This window comes from Typopeltis vanoorti, chromosome 5 (genome assembly GCF_054136105.1).
Source record: "Typopeltis vanoorti isolate ZY-2024b chromosome 5, IOZ_Tvanoo_1.0, whole genome shotgun sequence".
Taxonomy (NCBI): Eukaryota; Metazoa; Arthropoda; class Arachnida; order Uropygi; family Thelyphonidae; genus Typopeltis; species Typopeltis vanoorti.
Window position 1 is genome coordinate 28,420,766 of NC_143553.1, and position 16,156 is coordinate 28,436,921.

The window sequence follows — 16,156 nt, forward strand, 5'->3', positions numbered from 1 at the left end:
TGACATCTTTTGGCTACTCGTATATGGAAATATGACTTCTGCATTACTTCAGCCTTGGTATTACCTCTGGGTCTGGCTCTCAATAAACTCGAAACTGGTCTGGGTAGTGGCCCTTCCCATAATGCATAGCATTATACATGTCTGTAAGGATATGTGCTTTGCATTATGGGATACTAAGGCAAGTGATGTGAAGTCATTAGCCTCTATATATATGAGTTGCTCTGTCCTGAAAATACTTCAGGTGCAAACTTTGTTTGCTTACACTTGGATAAAGGATTAAACCAATAACATAATTTCTTGGCATCTTTAACTTATAGTTGCTTATTATTTGCCAAATGCATTTATTTTTAGCTAAATCTGAACAGAAGATGATCCATATCAAAGATGCTTATTGTTGTGGATGTGAAAGCAGTTCACCTTGCATAGGATGAAGTGGTGCTTGCAGTAGCTGCCTGAGTACTAACTGCTCAGAATACAGTTAAATCATGATAATTCTATGCGATATGCTGTCAAAGCCCAAAACTAAAATTTATTTCCAATATCATACAAAATATAGCAGTCATAACTGGAATCAAGAACCATGGCTCTAATCATTTAATTAAATTCATTAAGACTTTGATTAAGGATCAAATTAATGTTTAAGTCATTTAATTAAATTATGATTTTGGTAAGTGATGTTGTTAATTATGATTTAAAGTAACAAATGTTTTAGTGACCAATATCCCAAGTGTTGGGGTGCTTAAGGGTCAAAGCTGTATAACTGAGAGGAGACCTCCACATAGCCTTTAAAGGAATGCGGAGAACCGACCAGGGCTTCTGACCTAATGTCCAATCCTCACCTTCTCGTGGTGCACCCTGTTGGGTATCTACTTTGATACTGAACGAATGAGGATGGGTTGGCAATTTGGGATTTAGCCGACCAAATTGTATTCTTATTGGTTAAACCAAAATAAAAAATGATGGTACAACATGACAAAATTTCATGCCAGCTGGGGCGTCGCCCGGTTAAACAAGGCCCTCGTTGTTTTCGCCAGGGAACCAGGGCGAACAGCGAAAAGTCAGCTACTGGAACAAATCTGAAAACAAACCCCAACTCAACATCACCAGAGTTAAAGATCGGTACTATCAACGTAAGAAGCCTGAATGGCAAAGAAATGGAGCTAGCTGAGGAATTAGATAAGTACCAGATCGACATAATAGGGGTGACTGAAACAAAAAAGACCAAAACTGGTGAGATCTTTCTGAGCAATAAATACAAAATGTTATATTCAGGCAATAACAATCAAGGAAAAGAAGGAGTAGCCATAGTATTCAACACAAAATACGAGGCTAATCTTCTTGAATGGCAGTCAGTCTCAAGTAGAGTAATGTGGGCAAATATGAGAATGGGGAACTGGACAATGAGACTTATTTGTGCCTATGGTCCCACAGAAGGTTCTACTAAGGTAGAAGTGGAGGAATTTTTTGAGGCTTTAGAACAAGCAACTGACACAATGAAAAAGGAAAGTTGGTCCTTGTTGGGGATCTAAATAGTAGAGTAGGAAATGATTGTGAGACATACAAAAATATTTTGGGCAAATTTGGAGAAAAGAGCAAAGCTAATAATAATGGCAAATATCTGTTGGATTTCTGCTCAGGACATGGACTGGTTATTACTAACACCATGTTCCAACATAAAAATGTGCACAAATTCACATGGAGAGAAGAGGCTAGGAATAAGAAAAGTCTCATTGACTATGTTATTGTTGATAGTGATGTTTTCTCCCTGGTGCAGGACACCAGAGTGTACAGAGGATTTGAAATTGGAAGTGATGACTATTTAGTCTTGAGCAGGATAAAATTGAATTTCATATTGAAAAGAATAACATGTAAGAAAGTTTTAAAGCGAATAAAAGTTGAGCAGCTCTCAGATGTAAACTGTAGACTAAAATACAGAAATATTATTGAAAAGAAAATGAAAGAGTTTGAGAACAGGAATCAAACCTTGGAGATTCAGTGGCAAACTCTGAAGGAAACATTGATTGATTCTGCCAGAGAGGCACGTGGTCAGGTTGTGTGCAAAGATAAAAAAATCAGAACTCCCTGGTGGACACAGGAAGTTAAAGATGCAGTGAAGGAAAAGAAGAAAACATATCAAAAGTTCCTGGCAAATAAGTCAGCTTTTACTCTTACAGAATACAGAGACAAATGTAAGAAAGCTAAACAGTGTGTAAAACTAGCTAAACAAAAGTCATGGGAGGACTTTGGCAAGAATATAGAAAATAAATATCAAGAAGGTGGCAAAATATTCTGGAGGTTGTTGAAGAAGCTTAGGAATGGAGGAAAGAGTGCTGTAAAAGGAATTAGAGATGATAAAGGTGAAATGAAAACAGGAGAAAAAGATATCTTTGAAGTATGGAGTAATTACTTTGAAAAACTGCTAAATGAAACAAGCAGTGATGACAGCAACAGTGATAAAAAACACTGACCAGGCATGCAGTCAGGAATACATATCCATACTTGAAGTAGAAAAAGCCATCAAAGGCTTGAAATGTGGAAAGGCAGCAGGAGTAGATGATATTCGACCAGAAATGCTGAAGTATGGTGGTATAAGAGTCTTACAGTGGCTGCACTGCATAGTTCAGAAAGCCTGGACAGAGGGACGAATTCCCGATGATTGGAGTAGAGCTCTCATAGTACCCATATATAAAAAGGGAAATAAAACTGAATGTGAGAATTACAGAGGTATTTCCCTACTGAGTGTTCCTGGCAAGATCTATGCAAGTATACTTGAGAAACGGTTGAGAAGAATTGTGGAAGAAAAGCTTGGTGAAGAACAAGCTGGATTCAGGCCAAATAGAGGCTGTCAGGATCAGATCTTCACTTTACGACAAATAGTCGAGAAAGCATGGGAATATAACAAAGATCTGTACTTAAGTTTTGTCGATTTGGAAAAGGCATATGACAAGGTGCCAAGAGAGAAGCTATTCAATACGCTGCAGTTATATGGTGTCAATGGGGCATTATATCAAGCAACACTTAGTCTTTATTTGAGTTGTGAGTCAGCAGTTAGAATTGAAGGAAGTACAGGAAGATGGTTTAATGTTAAATCTGGTGTGAGACAAGGATGTACATTGTCCCCTCTGTTATTCATTATCTATATGGATCACATTATGAAGGAATGTGGTATTAAACCTGATATCAAAATTGGAGATGTTAATGTCAGCTCTTTGCTTTATGCGGATGATGTTATACTTCTAAAGAAATCCGCTACAAGTCTGCAAGATTCTCTGACTAAATTGAATAGCTGTTGTAATAGATATGGTATGAAGGTCAGCAATAAAAAGACAAAGACAATGAAAATAGGCAGAATCATTGAAAATGTCAACTGTGCTGTGAATGGAGAACCTGTGGAACAAGTAAAACATTTCAGCTACTTAGGCACGATTTTTACTGAAGATGGTAAACTAAATATAGAAATAGACAACAGAATCAGCAAAGCTGGTTTCGTGGGAAGTCAATTGAATAAATTCATATGGAATAAGAAAGAAATTAGTCGGAACACTAAATTAGCTGTATACAAGACTGTGTTCAAACCAATTTTAACTTATGGATCTGAGAGCTGGGTCAGAAGTAAAACACTTGACCAAAGACTAGAGACCGCAGATATGAGAGTCCTGAGAAAGATTAGAGGCGTGAACAGATGGCATCAATGGCAATATCATATTAAAAATGAGGATATTAGGAAAGAACTTGACATTGTCAGCATCCAGGAATGCATTAGCAGAGCTAATCTCAGATGGTATGGTCACTTAAATAGAATGGGAGAGGAAAGATTAGCAAAACAAGTGTTCTCTGCCAGGTTGGCAGGAAAATGACCCAGAGGAAGACCAAGATATAGGTGGATTGATACGGTACAAAGTGCCTTAGACGATAGAAATATAAGATCTGATAATGTTGGAGTCTTGACAAGTAACAGACTGATTTGGAGGAAAATTGTAGCTAGGAAGTTAGTAATGATGTAATTTTTTCATGTAGTACTGTCATATCCTGTACACCCCTTGAGGGTACATGGCAGGAATTTGATGATGATGATGATATCCCAAGTGACATTTTTCTTTGTTCCTTGCTTTCAGACTTGCATTCTTTTAAGATATATATTAAGATTTCACCAAATTTGGCAATTCTAGTTTTCAACATTTAAGTAAGATCCTGATAGAATCTTCAAAAGGAGAGCTTATCAATACTTAATGTTGCTTTAATGATAAACCACCTTTATTACATTCTGTCACTTCTCACTATAGCACTCTAACTATAGCAAATTCTGAAACAAAGTACCAAAAAAGTCCCAACCAAATCCTCACATGATTTTTTTGATTTTTTTTGTACCTAACGAACACTAGAAGATTTGCAAAATTTGTAATGTCGGTGGATTCATCTACCTGCAACGCATAATAACGACTCTTACGTATATCAGATAACAATGTTTGTTTTATATTTTCAGCCATTTCAGTGATTCTTCGATGAACGGTACTATTTGAAAGACAAATCCTATCAAAAGATCTTTTTGCATTATCTCCGATCATAAATTCCGCTATTATTTTTGCTGCAGGCTTGACCAAAGTTTCACCAATTGTTTCCACCGCACCACTTTTTGCTATTAATAGCGACACATGATATGAAGCTTCTAAAGCCTTCATGTTTTCACCTCCTGACACGATCAACATCACTTTTTGAGATTCTTTTAAATTTTTTAGTTTATTTTGAAATATTTCGACAGGTTTGTCCTTGCATTCATTATGTTTCGATTCAAAATGCGATTTAAATTTACATGGTTTCATGCTTTCATTTTTTAAAGTTTCACCGCTAATTACACATAATGGAATAGGTTCCTCTTCGTTTCCCGTCCATGAAAATCCACATTTCAAGTAATTTATATCGTACTTACGAAGTTTTCTCATCTTCTTCCTAGTTGGTTCTTTAGAGATGTCAGAAGACACACACTTATCAATTTCACTTGATCCAGATACAATATCAACATTTCTTGTTGCTGACAGCAACTTGTATCTACTATGTTCCTCTCTTTTGTGCATATTAAAAATCCAGTCTTTAACCAGTGATCCATACTTAAGAATTTGAAAGCTAAAAAAAATTACCATATTTAACGAACAGTCCTTCAACAAATGGCTAGTGAAAGCAGAACTCGAAACAGACAGCAAGGGTAGGCCAGTAGAGATAAAGCAGCTATGAAGACGTCCATATGATTGGTGCGGCATTAACAAAAGATCGTGCTACTAATTGACAAAAGGAAGCCGACAGTTCAGTTGAAATGCTAATTCTCTTCAACCGAATTCCTTATATAATATACGAAACACATTCACTATATATTTCTTAGTTTTAACACGTTCACTCAAACAAAACCATATGTTGCCAGTACACCATATGGTTTTGATTGTCTACTATACAGCATTTTATGTGGGAGGGGTCATGCGATTCATTAGTTCCGTTTTTACCCAGTTGTCTCTAATTGCGCTATTTGTTGAGAAACATATTACACAGACTGCAGATGTCTCTGTACCTTATTCAATGATACAATAGGAATGTATTATGATCACAAACTTAAATTTTATTCCATGCGTTAATGATGCATAGCAGAAAATTGCCACGGACCCCCCTGAAGACCTCTCGCGGACCCCCGGGGGTCCACGTACCACACTTTGAGAAACACTGCTCTAATAGTTACTCTATCCATCAGATAATTCATAAATCGTCTAACTTATTTGGTATGTATTGTTCTATATCAATATTCTCTATCATTTATTTTGCTTTTGCATACCTGATTTTTGTCTCTTGATTATTGATTCACATGTAATTTTTTCATACTTTATTAATTTGATATACCACTCAAATATGGAAATTATTTTTTTGTTAAACCTGGTGTCAGACAAGGATGTAAATTATCCCCTCTGTTTTTCATTATCTATATGGATCATTATGAAGGAAAGTGGTATTAAACCTAATATCAAAATTGGAGATGTTAATGTCAGCTCTTTGCTTTTGCTTTATGCAGACAATGTAATACTTCTAAATAAATCTGCTACAAGTCTGCAAAATTCCCTGACTAAATTGAATAACTGTTGTAATAGATATGTTATGAAGGTCAGCAATAACAAGACAAAGACAATGAAAATAAGCAGAATCACTGAAAATGTCAACTACATTGTGAATGGAGAACCTGTGGAACAAGTAAAACATTTCAGCTACTTAGGCACAGTTTTTAGTGAAGATGGTAAATTAAATATGGAAATAGACAATAGAATCAACAAAACTGGTATGGTAGGAAGTCAATTAAATAAATTCATATGGAATAAGAGAGAAATTAGTCATCATCATCATCATCATCAAATTCCTGCCATGTACCCTCAAGGGGTGTACAGGATATGATAGTACTACATGAAAAAAATTACATCATTACTAACTTCCGATCTACAATTTTCCTCCAAATCAGTTTGTTACTTGTCAAGACTCCAACCTTATCATATTTTATATTTCTATCGTCTAAGGCACTTTGTACCGTATTAATCCACCTATATCTTGGTCTTCCTCTGGGTCATTTTGTTGCCAACCTCGCAAAGAACACCTGTTTTGCTAATCTTCCTTCGCCCATTCTGTTCAAGTGACCATACCACCTGAGATTAGCTCTGCTAACGCATTCCTGGATGCTGACAATGTCAAGTTCTTTACTAATATCCTCGTTTTTAATATGATATTGCCATTGATGCCACCTGTTCACGCCTATAATCTTTCTCAGGACTCTCATATCTGCGGTCTCTAGTCTTTGGTCAAGTGTTTTACTTCTGACCCAGCTCTCAGATCCATAAGTTAAAACTGGTTTGAACACTGTCTTGTATACAGCTAATTTAGTGTTTCAACTAATTTCTCTCTTATTCCATATGAATTTATTCAATTGACTTCCCATCATACCAGCGTTGCTGATTCTGTTGTCTATTTCTATATTTAATTTACCATCTTCAGTAAAAATCATGCCTAAGTAGCTGAAATGTTTTACATGTTCCACAGGTTCTCCATTCACAATACAGTTGACATTTTCAATGATTCTGCCTATTTTCATTGTCTTTGTCTTTTTATTGCTGACCTTCATACCATATCTACAGCTATTCAATTTAGTCAGAGAATCTTGCAGACTTGTAGCGGATTTATTTAGAAGTATAACATCATCCGCATAAAGTAAAGAGCTGACATTAACATCTCCAACTCTGATATCATGTTTAATACCACTTTCCTTCATAATGTGATCCATATTGTTAATGAATAACAGAGGGGATAATATACATCCTTGTGTCACTCCAGATTTAACATTAAACCATCTTCCTGTACTTCCTTCAATTCTAACTGCTGACTTACAACTCAAATAAAGACTAAGTATTGCTTGATATAATGCCACATTGACACCATATAAATGCAGCGTATTGAATAGCTTCTCTCTTGACACCTTATCATATGCCTTTTCCAAATCAACAAAACTTAAATACAGATCTTTGTTATAATCCCATGCTTTCTCAACTATTTGTGGTAAAGTGAAAATCTGATCCTGACAGCCTCTATTTGTCCTGAATCCAGCTTGTTCTTCACAAGCTTTTCTTCCACAATTCTTCTCAACCATTTCTCAAGTATACTTGCAATAGATCTTGCCAGAAACACTCAGTAGGGAAATACCTCTGAAATTCTCACGTTGTTTTATTTCCCTTTTAATATATGTGTACTATGAGAGCTCTACTCCAATCATCGGGAATTCGTCCCTCTGTCCAGGCTTTCTGAACTATGCAGTGCAGCCACTGTAAGAATTTTATACCACCATACTTCAGCATTTCTGGTCGAATATCATCTACTCCTGCTGCCTTTCCACATTTCAAGCCTTTGATGGCTTTTTCTACTTCAAGTATAAATATGTATTCCTGACTGCATGCCTGGTCATCGTTTTTTACCACTGTGCTATCATCACTGCTTGTTTCATTTAGCAGTTTTTCAAAGTAATTACTCAATACTTCAAGGATATCTTTTTCTCCCATTTTCATGTCACCTTTATAAATCTCTAACTCCTTTTACAGCCTCCTTCAACAACCTCCAGAATATTTTGCCACCTTCTTGATATTTATTTTCTATATTCTTGTCAAAGTCCTCCCATGACTTGTTTAGCTAGTTTTACACAGTGGTTAGCATTCTTGCATTTGTCTCTATATTCTCTAAGAGCACAAGCTGACTTATTTGACAGAAACGTTTCATATGCTTTCTTCTTTTCCTTCACTGCCTCTTTAACTTCCTGTGTCCACCAGGGGGTTCTGATTTTATTATCCTTGCAGACAACCTGATCACATGCCTCTCTGGCTGAATCAATCAATGTTTTCTTCAGAGTTTGCCACTGTATATCCAAGGTTTGATTCCTGTTCCCAAACTCTTTCATTTTTTTTTCAATAATCTTTGTGTATTTTAATCTACAGTTCACATCGGAGAGCTGCTCAACTTTTATTCGCTTTAAAACTTTCTTACATGTTATTCTTTTCAATATGAAATTCAATTTTATCCTGCTCAAGTCTAAATAGTGATCACTTCCAATTTCAAATCCTCTGTACACTCTGGTGTCCTGCACCATGGAGAAAACATCACTATCAACAATAACATAGTCAGTGAGACTTTTCTTATTCCTTGCCTCTTCTCTCCATGTGAATTTGTGCACACTTTTATGTTGGAACATGGTGTTAGTAATAACCAGTCCATATCCTGAGCAGAAATCCAACAGATATTGCCATTATTATTAGCTTTGCTTTTTTCTCCAAATTTTCCCAAAATATTTTTGTATGTCTCACAGTCATTTCCTACTCTGCTATTTAGATCCCCAACAAGGACCAACTTTTCCTTTTTCATTGTGTCAGTTGCTTTTTCTAAAGCCTCAAAAAATTCCTCCACTTCTACCTTAGTAGAACCTTCTGTGAGAACATAGGCACAAATAAGTCTCATTGTCCAGTTCCCCATTCTCATATTTGCCCACATTACTCTACTCGAGACTGAGTGCCATTCAAGAAGATGAGCCTCATATTTTGTGTTGAATACTTTGGCTACTCCTTCTTTTCATTGATTGTCATTGTCTGAATATAACGTTTTGTATTTATTGCTCAGAAAGATCTCACCAGTTTTTGTCTTTTTTGTTTTAGTCACCTCTATTATGTCGATCTGGTACTTATCTAATAGCTCAATTTCTTTGCCATTCTGGCTTCTTATATTGATAGTACCGATCTTTAACTTTGGTGATGTTGAGTTGGGGTGTGTTTTCAGATTTCTTCCAGTAGCTGACTTTTCGCTGTTCACCCTGGTTCCCTGACGAAAATAATTGGGCCTTGTTTAACCGCACGACGCCCCAGCTGGCATGAAGTTTTGTCATGATGTACCATCATTTTTTATTTTGGTTTAACCAATAAGAATACAATTTGGTCGGCTAAATTCCAAATTGCCAGCCCATCCTCGTTCGTTCAGTATCCAAGTAGATACCTAGCTTATAAAATTGCTTGGTATCTTTAACATAATATATTCCCAAGGTAAAAAAACTTGCTACATATTACTCTCATCCTGAGATTTTTGTTTACTGAGATCAAAGCACCTTATGGCAATTTGTATTTATAAGCTCTGTATTACTTCACCCTTGGCATTTTTTAGATCTGGCTCCCACTGACGAGACGTCAGTAAAGGTCGAAACCTGTATGAGTAGTGACCATTACCTTAATGCATAGCATCATACATTTCCACAAGGAAATGTGCTTTGCATTAGGGGAAAATTCTAAGGAAAGTGATCAGAGCTTGCTCCACCTTCATCACGAGTTGCCTAGTATTGCACTACGTGCAGCCACAAACCTGACTTACTTGTATGTTTGCTTACTTGGGAAAAAGGATTAAAAAACCTAGCTTATAAAATTGCTTGATATCTTTAACATAATATATACCAAAGGTAAAAAACTTTCTACATTTTTACTCAATGAGATCAAAGCACCTTGTGGCAACTTGTTTAGGTAAAATATTTATAAGCTCTGTATTACTTCACCCTTGGCATTTTTTAGATCTGGCTCCCACTGACGAGACGTCAGTAAAGGTCGAAACCTGTATGAGTAGTGACCATTACCTTAATGCATAGCATCATACATTTCCACAAGGAAATGTGCTTTGCATTAGGGGAAAATTCTAAGGAAAGTGATCAGAGCTTGCTCCACCTTCATCACGAGTTGCCTAGTATTGCACTACGTGCAGCCACAAACCTGACTTACTTGTATGTTTGCTTACTTGGGAAAAAGGATTAAAAAACCTAGCTTATAAAATTGCTTGATATCTTTAACATAATATGTACCAAAGGTAAAAAACTTTCTACATTTTTACTCAATGAGATCAAAGCACCTTGTGGCAACTTGTTTAGGTAAAATATTTATAAGCTCTGTATTACTTCACCCTTGGCATTTTTTAGGTCTGGCTGCCACTGACGATACCTCAACAAAGGTCGAAACCGGTATGGGTAATGACCATTACCTTAGTCCTTAGCATCACATACATTTCCGCAAGGAAATGTGCTTTGCATTAATGGAAAATTCTTAGCTAAGTGATCAGAACTTGCTCTACCTTTACCACGAGTTGCCTAGTGTTGCACTACGTGCGGCTGGAAACTTGACTTGTCTGTTTGCTTACTTGGGAAAAAGGATTAAAAAAACCTAGCTTATAGGTTTTTTATTTGCTTGGTATCTTTAACATAATATATACCCAAGGTAAAAAACTTTGCACATATTACTCTCAACCTGAGATTTATATAATGAGATCAAAGCACCTTATGGCAACTTGTTTAGGTATAATATTTATAAGCTCTGTATTACTTCACCGTTGGCATTTTTTAGGTCTCTCTTCCACTGACGAGACCTCAATAAAGGTCGAAATCTGTATGGGTAATGACCATTACCTTAATGCATAGCATCGTACATTTCCACAAGGAAATGAGCTTTGCATTAGGGGAAAATTTTAAGGAAAGTGATCAGACCTTGCTCCACCTTCATCACGAGTTGCCTAGTATTGCACTACGTGCAGCCGCAAACTTGACTTACTTGTCTGTTTGCTTACTTGGGAAAAAGGATTAAAAAACCTAGCTTATAAAATTGCTTGGTATCTTTAACATAATATATATCCAAGGTAAAAAACTTTCTACATTTTTACGTAATGAGATCAAAGCATCTTGTGGCAACTTGCTTAGGTAAAATATTTATAAGCTCTGTATTACTTCACCCTTGGCATTTTTTAGTTCTGGGTCCCACTGACGAGACCTCAATAAAGGTCGAAACCGGTATGGGTAATGACTATTACCTCAGTGCATAGCATCATGCATTTCCTTGCGGAAATGTGCTTGGCATTAGGGGAAAATTCTTAGGAAAGTGATCAGAGCTTGCTCCACCTTTACCACGAGTTGCACTACGTGCGGCTGAAAACTTGACTTTTCTGTTTACTTACTTGGGAAAAAGGATTAAAAAAAAACCTAGCTTATAGGTTTTTTTTATTTGCTTGCTATCTTTAACATAATATATACCCACGGTAAAAAACTTTCTACATATTACTCTCATCCTGAGATTTTTATTTAATGAGATCAAAGCACCTTATGGCAACTTGTTTAGGTAAAATATTTATAAGCTCTGTATTACTTCACCGTTGGCATTTTTTAGGTCTGTCTTCCACTGACGAGACCTCAGTAAAGGTCGAAACCTGTATGGGTAATGACCATTACCTTAATAGCATCATCCATTTCCGCAAGGAAATGTGCTTTGCATTAGGGGAAAATTCTAAGGAAAGTGATCAGAGCCTGCTACACCTTTACCACGAGTTGCCTAGCGTTGCACTATGTGCAGCTGCAAACTTGACTGACTTGTCTGTTTGCTTACTTGGGAAAAAGGATTAAAATAACCTAGCTTATAAAATTACTTGGTATCTTTAACATAATATATACCCAAGGTAAAAAACTTTCTACATATTATTCTCATCCTGAGATTTTTATTTATAATATATTCATATTCTGCTAGAGTGAGTCATGGTATGTAGTGTTTGTTGAGAGCTCCTGATAAGATAAGCATTATTTTAAGTTATCATTGACAATTTTGCTTGAATATTAAATAGTTTTGTCTGCTTTTCGTATCTTAGTGTGTCAGTTTGTGTATTTTTGGTGTTGTTTCAATTAATAATTTGATAAGATATGATAGAAGCATGCACCTGGCTCCGGTAAGAAGGAAAATGGTGGCTAGTAATAATGGTTTGACATTTTCAATAACAGTAACATAAAGGAGATTATTCAATGTGCTATCTGCAAAATGTATGCGTTGCAGGGAGCGGTTGGAGTATGGTTAGATGATGGTAGAGTAGTGAACATGTGCAGAGAATGTAAGGAAAATGAGGAATTAAAGTGTGTTTCAGGTCGTGAGTGTGATATTTTTGTCAAATTTCAGAATGTAGAAAATAGTGATATGATAAGAAATTGTGAGGTTGTACCAGAGAGCTGTGAGGGTGGCGTAGAAAGTGAGAATGAAGGTATTAATACAGAGCAAAGTAATGGTTTAACAGATAATAAAAAAGATGAGATAGATGCAATGAGTGAGATCGCGCAGTTGAGTGGAGCGATACATAGGGCAAAGCATCAGCTGGAGCGTATGCACAAAAGTCTATCGTGTGTACCAGCCAATAAAAAAAAGTATGTTAGGAAAAATAAGGGTATGATTGTGAACGTAAACAAAACGAAGGAGCGAGTTCTGTATGGAGATTCGTTAGTACTAGGTGTGATAGTAGAGAATTTGGCAAAATCGTACCAACCTGATGCAATCATTAAGGATGTAAGTGAGTCTGTTTGGGAACGAAAGCAAAGGGTGAAAGAAATGATAGTGGTGGCAGATACGTATGATTTGAAAGGAGATAAAATGGAAATGATAGAGGACCTGAAGGAATTGTTTGAGGCAGCAAAAGAGAAGAGTGAGAGAGTTAGGATGATTAGTCTTTTGCCACAGTATGACAGTGAATAGTTTGAGGGCCATAATTGCAAATGACTTTATGCATGGGTTATGCAAGATAAGTGGTGTGGAATTTGTGGATGTGTGGAGTGAGTTCGATAGGCGAAAGGATCTATAGAAGATGGATGGTTTGCATTTGAATGGATTCTGAGTAAGGAGACTTGAATGAAGTAAGTGTTTGAATGAATTTGCTTTTCATGAAGGTTTGTTCTTGAGAAATGAAAATGCTTTTCATTTCTCAAGAACAAACCATATCATAGAGTGGGATAGAAGCACAATTCCTTACATAGAGGAGGACTTCCGCTCCTGAATTTTTAAAGAAGCCACAGCAGTTGCCTGCTGTGATATCAAAACCTTAACAGGAATCAAGGACTAATCTTACCCGTGATCTGGAAGACCCTTATTAGATCTCTTATCTCACCAGATCTGAATTACAGTCCCAACTATAGAACTTTCCTAAATAACAACAAGTGAGATAATGCACGCTCTATGCATGTATTCTACGTGCTCTGTTCTTTGTCTAATATAATTGGAATCGGTTGATTATAGTTTGTAACAGTTTTTTCATTTTTAGTTCCTTACATCAGTTATGTACGCTGAAGATGCCAACACCTTAGTTGGTGAAACTAGTTGGTATAACATAGTTGTTTATTATATGTACTTGATCAATATAGTCCCATTAGAAGTCACTTCCACATTATTTTTATTTTTCAACATAATCTCACTTAAGACTAATATATTTATTCCAGCACCATTATCCCGTAGTGGTTCTTTGTAAGATCTGCATAATACCCCTTTACAGCTGCAATCACCTCTTAATTCGAAGAAAAACGCTGACCAGCTAGGAAGAGTTTTAGTTTGGGGCAGCGATAGAAGTCAGAGGGAGCCAAATCTGGGGAATAGGGGTGGATGTTCAGTAATTCATAGTGCAGATCCCTTAATTTTCCGATTGCCAAAACACCTTTGTGTGCAGGTGCATTGTCCTGATGAAGGATGATTTTTTTCTTCTGCAAACCGGGTCTTTTCTCAAAAATATTTTTGTTTAATCTGGTTAAAAGATCGGAGTAATATTCCCTGGTTATTATTTTACCCTTTTCAAGATAATAAATAAAATGCCTTTAGCATCCCCAAACACCTATTCCATGACCTTTCCTGCTGATGGAATCGACTTTGGCGCTGAACAACCAGCTTCTGTCCACTGTTTTGACTGCTGTTTGGATTCTGGTGTGTATTGGTGAATCCAAGTCTCATCCATAACAATAAATCGATGCACAAAATCAGTTTTATTCTTGTTAAAATGCTCCAAGCACTGTTCATAGACTTTCATGCACATGCATTTTTGATCTGCTGTGAGGAAGCTCAGCACACATCTTGTGCAAAGCTTTTTTCATTTACAATTCTTCATGCAAAATATATCCTACATGTTCTTTTGAAATGCCTATAGTCTCAGCAATTTCATGCACTTTGACTTGCCAGTCATCCAATACCATATTGTGCACTTGATCAATGATTTCTGGTGTTGTTACACTTTGAGAACGTCCTTCACGTGAATCTTCTTCAAGGCTAGTACAGCCACGTTTAAACTCAGCAGCCCATTTCCTTATTGTTGAAAACGAAGGACAAGAGTGCCCATAAACTTTTGTGAACTTCGAATGAATTTCTTTTGGCATTAAACATTCTTTTACAAAGAATTTTATAAACACATGATACTCAATTTTATTTGTTTCGAGGGATATAGACAACACTTTTGCTTCAGACAGTTGTATAAACAAACAATGTGATAGAATGACTTGCAATTTCACGTGGATACTTATGACAGATGTACCAACTTGGGGGGTGGGGGATTTGCTATCCTGAAACCAAAAATGTTTGTCCCTTTACTCCACTTTGGATTCACAAAGTATGTATTGTGAAAGGGGACACAATATTCCCACCTGAAATCAAACATTAATTATGAAACAATTCATCTCTGCTATTCATGAAAAAGAAAATTGAATTCATTTCTAGTTATTATTTTTGTATCACAAATTAATCATATATTAGTGTGTATTGGCATCTCTGTTCTTTTGCTCACTGTTGAAGGCAATCTTCTTCAAAGTTTCAAATTAGGGCAATTTTTTCTCTTTCTTTCTTCTATCCTTGTCCTGTTTACACATATATATATACACACACACACAAAGAAAGTTAAATACTTGCATAAATGCCACCTTTATTTACAGCAAATATTTACACAATTATGGTTGTAATAGTAATAGATAACTTAACCACACATATACACATGTATATCTACTAGTTTGCATTTCTTTTAACAGATATCAAGAAACTAGATATAGGGGAGGTTGTAGTTGGTCGAATTCATTCATCCAGTGTGGAAAAGGGTATCACTGTACAACTTCCATTTGGCTACCAGGGAACTATTGGTTTGACTGACATCAGGGACGATTATGATATTGCAAGTAAAATGATGGAAGATATTGTTGAACAAAAGTATATTCATTGTTTTATTTTAGCAGTTGACCATTGTTTGAAGCAGTGTCATTTATCAATGAGGCATTCCAGGTAATATCAGTGTCCATCATTTATTAAGTTTCTCAGAATATATATCATTTGGCTAACATGCATATCTCTTTTGAAGTGATTTATTTTATCCATAAAATGAGAGTGCAAAATGAAATTGCATGTACACGTTGTAGTCTCCCCCCCCCCCTTTTTTTTTTTTTTTAACTGTCATGTCCATAAGAAAAGAAAAATTTAAAGCTGTATTGTAGTGTTTTCATAATTAGTGATCAACAAATTAAAACTTTTTTTTTTTTTTTTACAAAATTAATTTAGATAATTCCAGTGGATTTCAAGATCTGGCTCTAGATATATACTTCTCATAAATTTTTGGAAGCTTTCATCATGAATAACATTAAGATTTTAAATTATTGCCACTTTGTTGCTGTTCTTACACAAGCCTTATGGCAAGAGTTTGAAAATGAATATAGGCGCCTTACTTGAATATGTTTAAGAACTTCTGAATCTCTCATTTAGTATTCTTTGATCTATCAAAGAATACTAACAAGTTCAATTCGACACATTTTTCACAT

The 16,156-nt window shown here is 36.0% G+C and overlaps 1 protein-coding gene across 2 annotated transcripts in view; it reads left to right on the forward strand.

Annotated features, from left to right (window-relative positions):
- The window catches only part of Rrp5 (Ribosomal RNA Processing 5), a 681,802-nt gene that overhangs the window by 535,156 nt on the left and 130,490 nt on the right, over positions 1 to 16,156 (forward strand). For both annotated transcript variants that reach the window (XM_090392300.1, XM_090392301.1), the window contains exon 30: positions 15,380 to 15,626. In XM_090392300.1, coding sequence (XP_090248426.1) covers positions 15,380 to 15,626 — 247 coding nt within the window. The remainder of the gene's footprint in view (positions 1 to 15,379; positions 15,627 to 16,156) is intronic.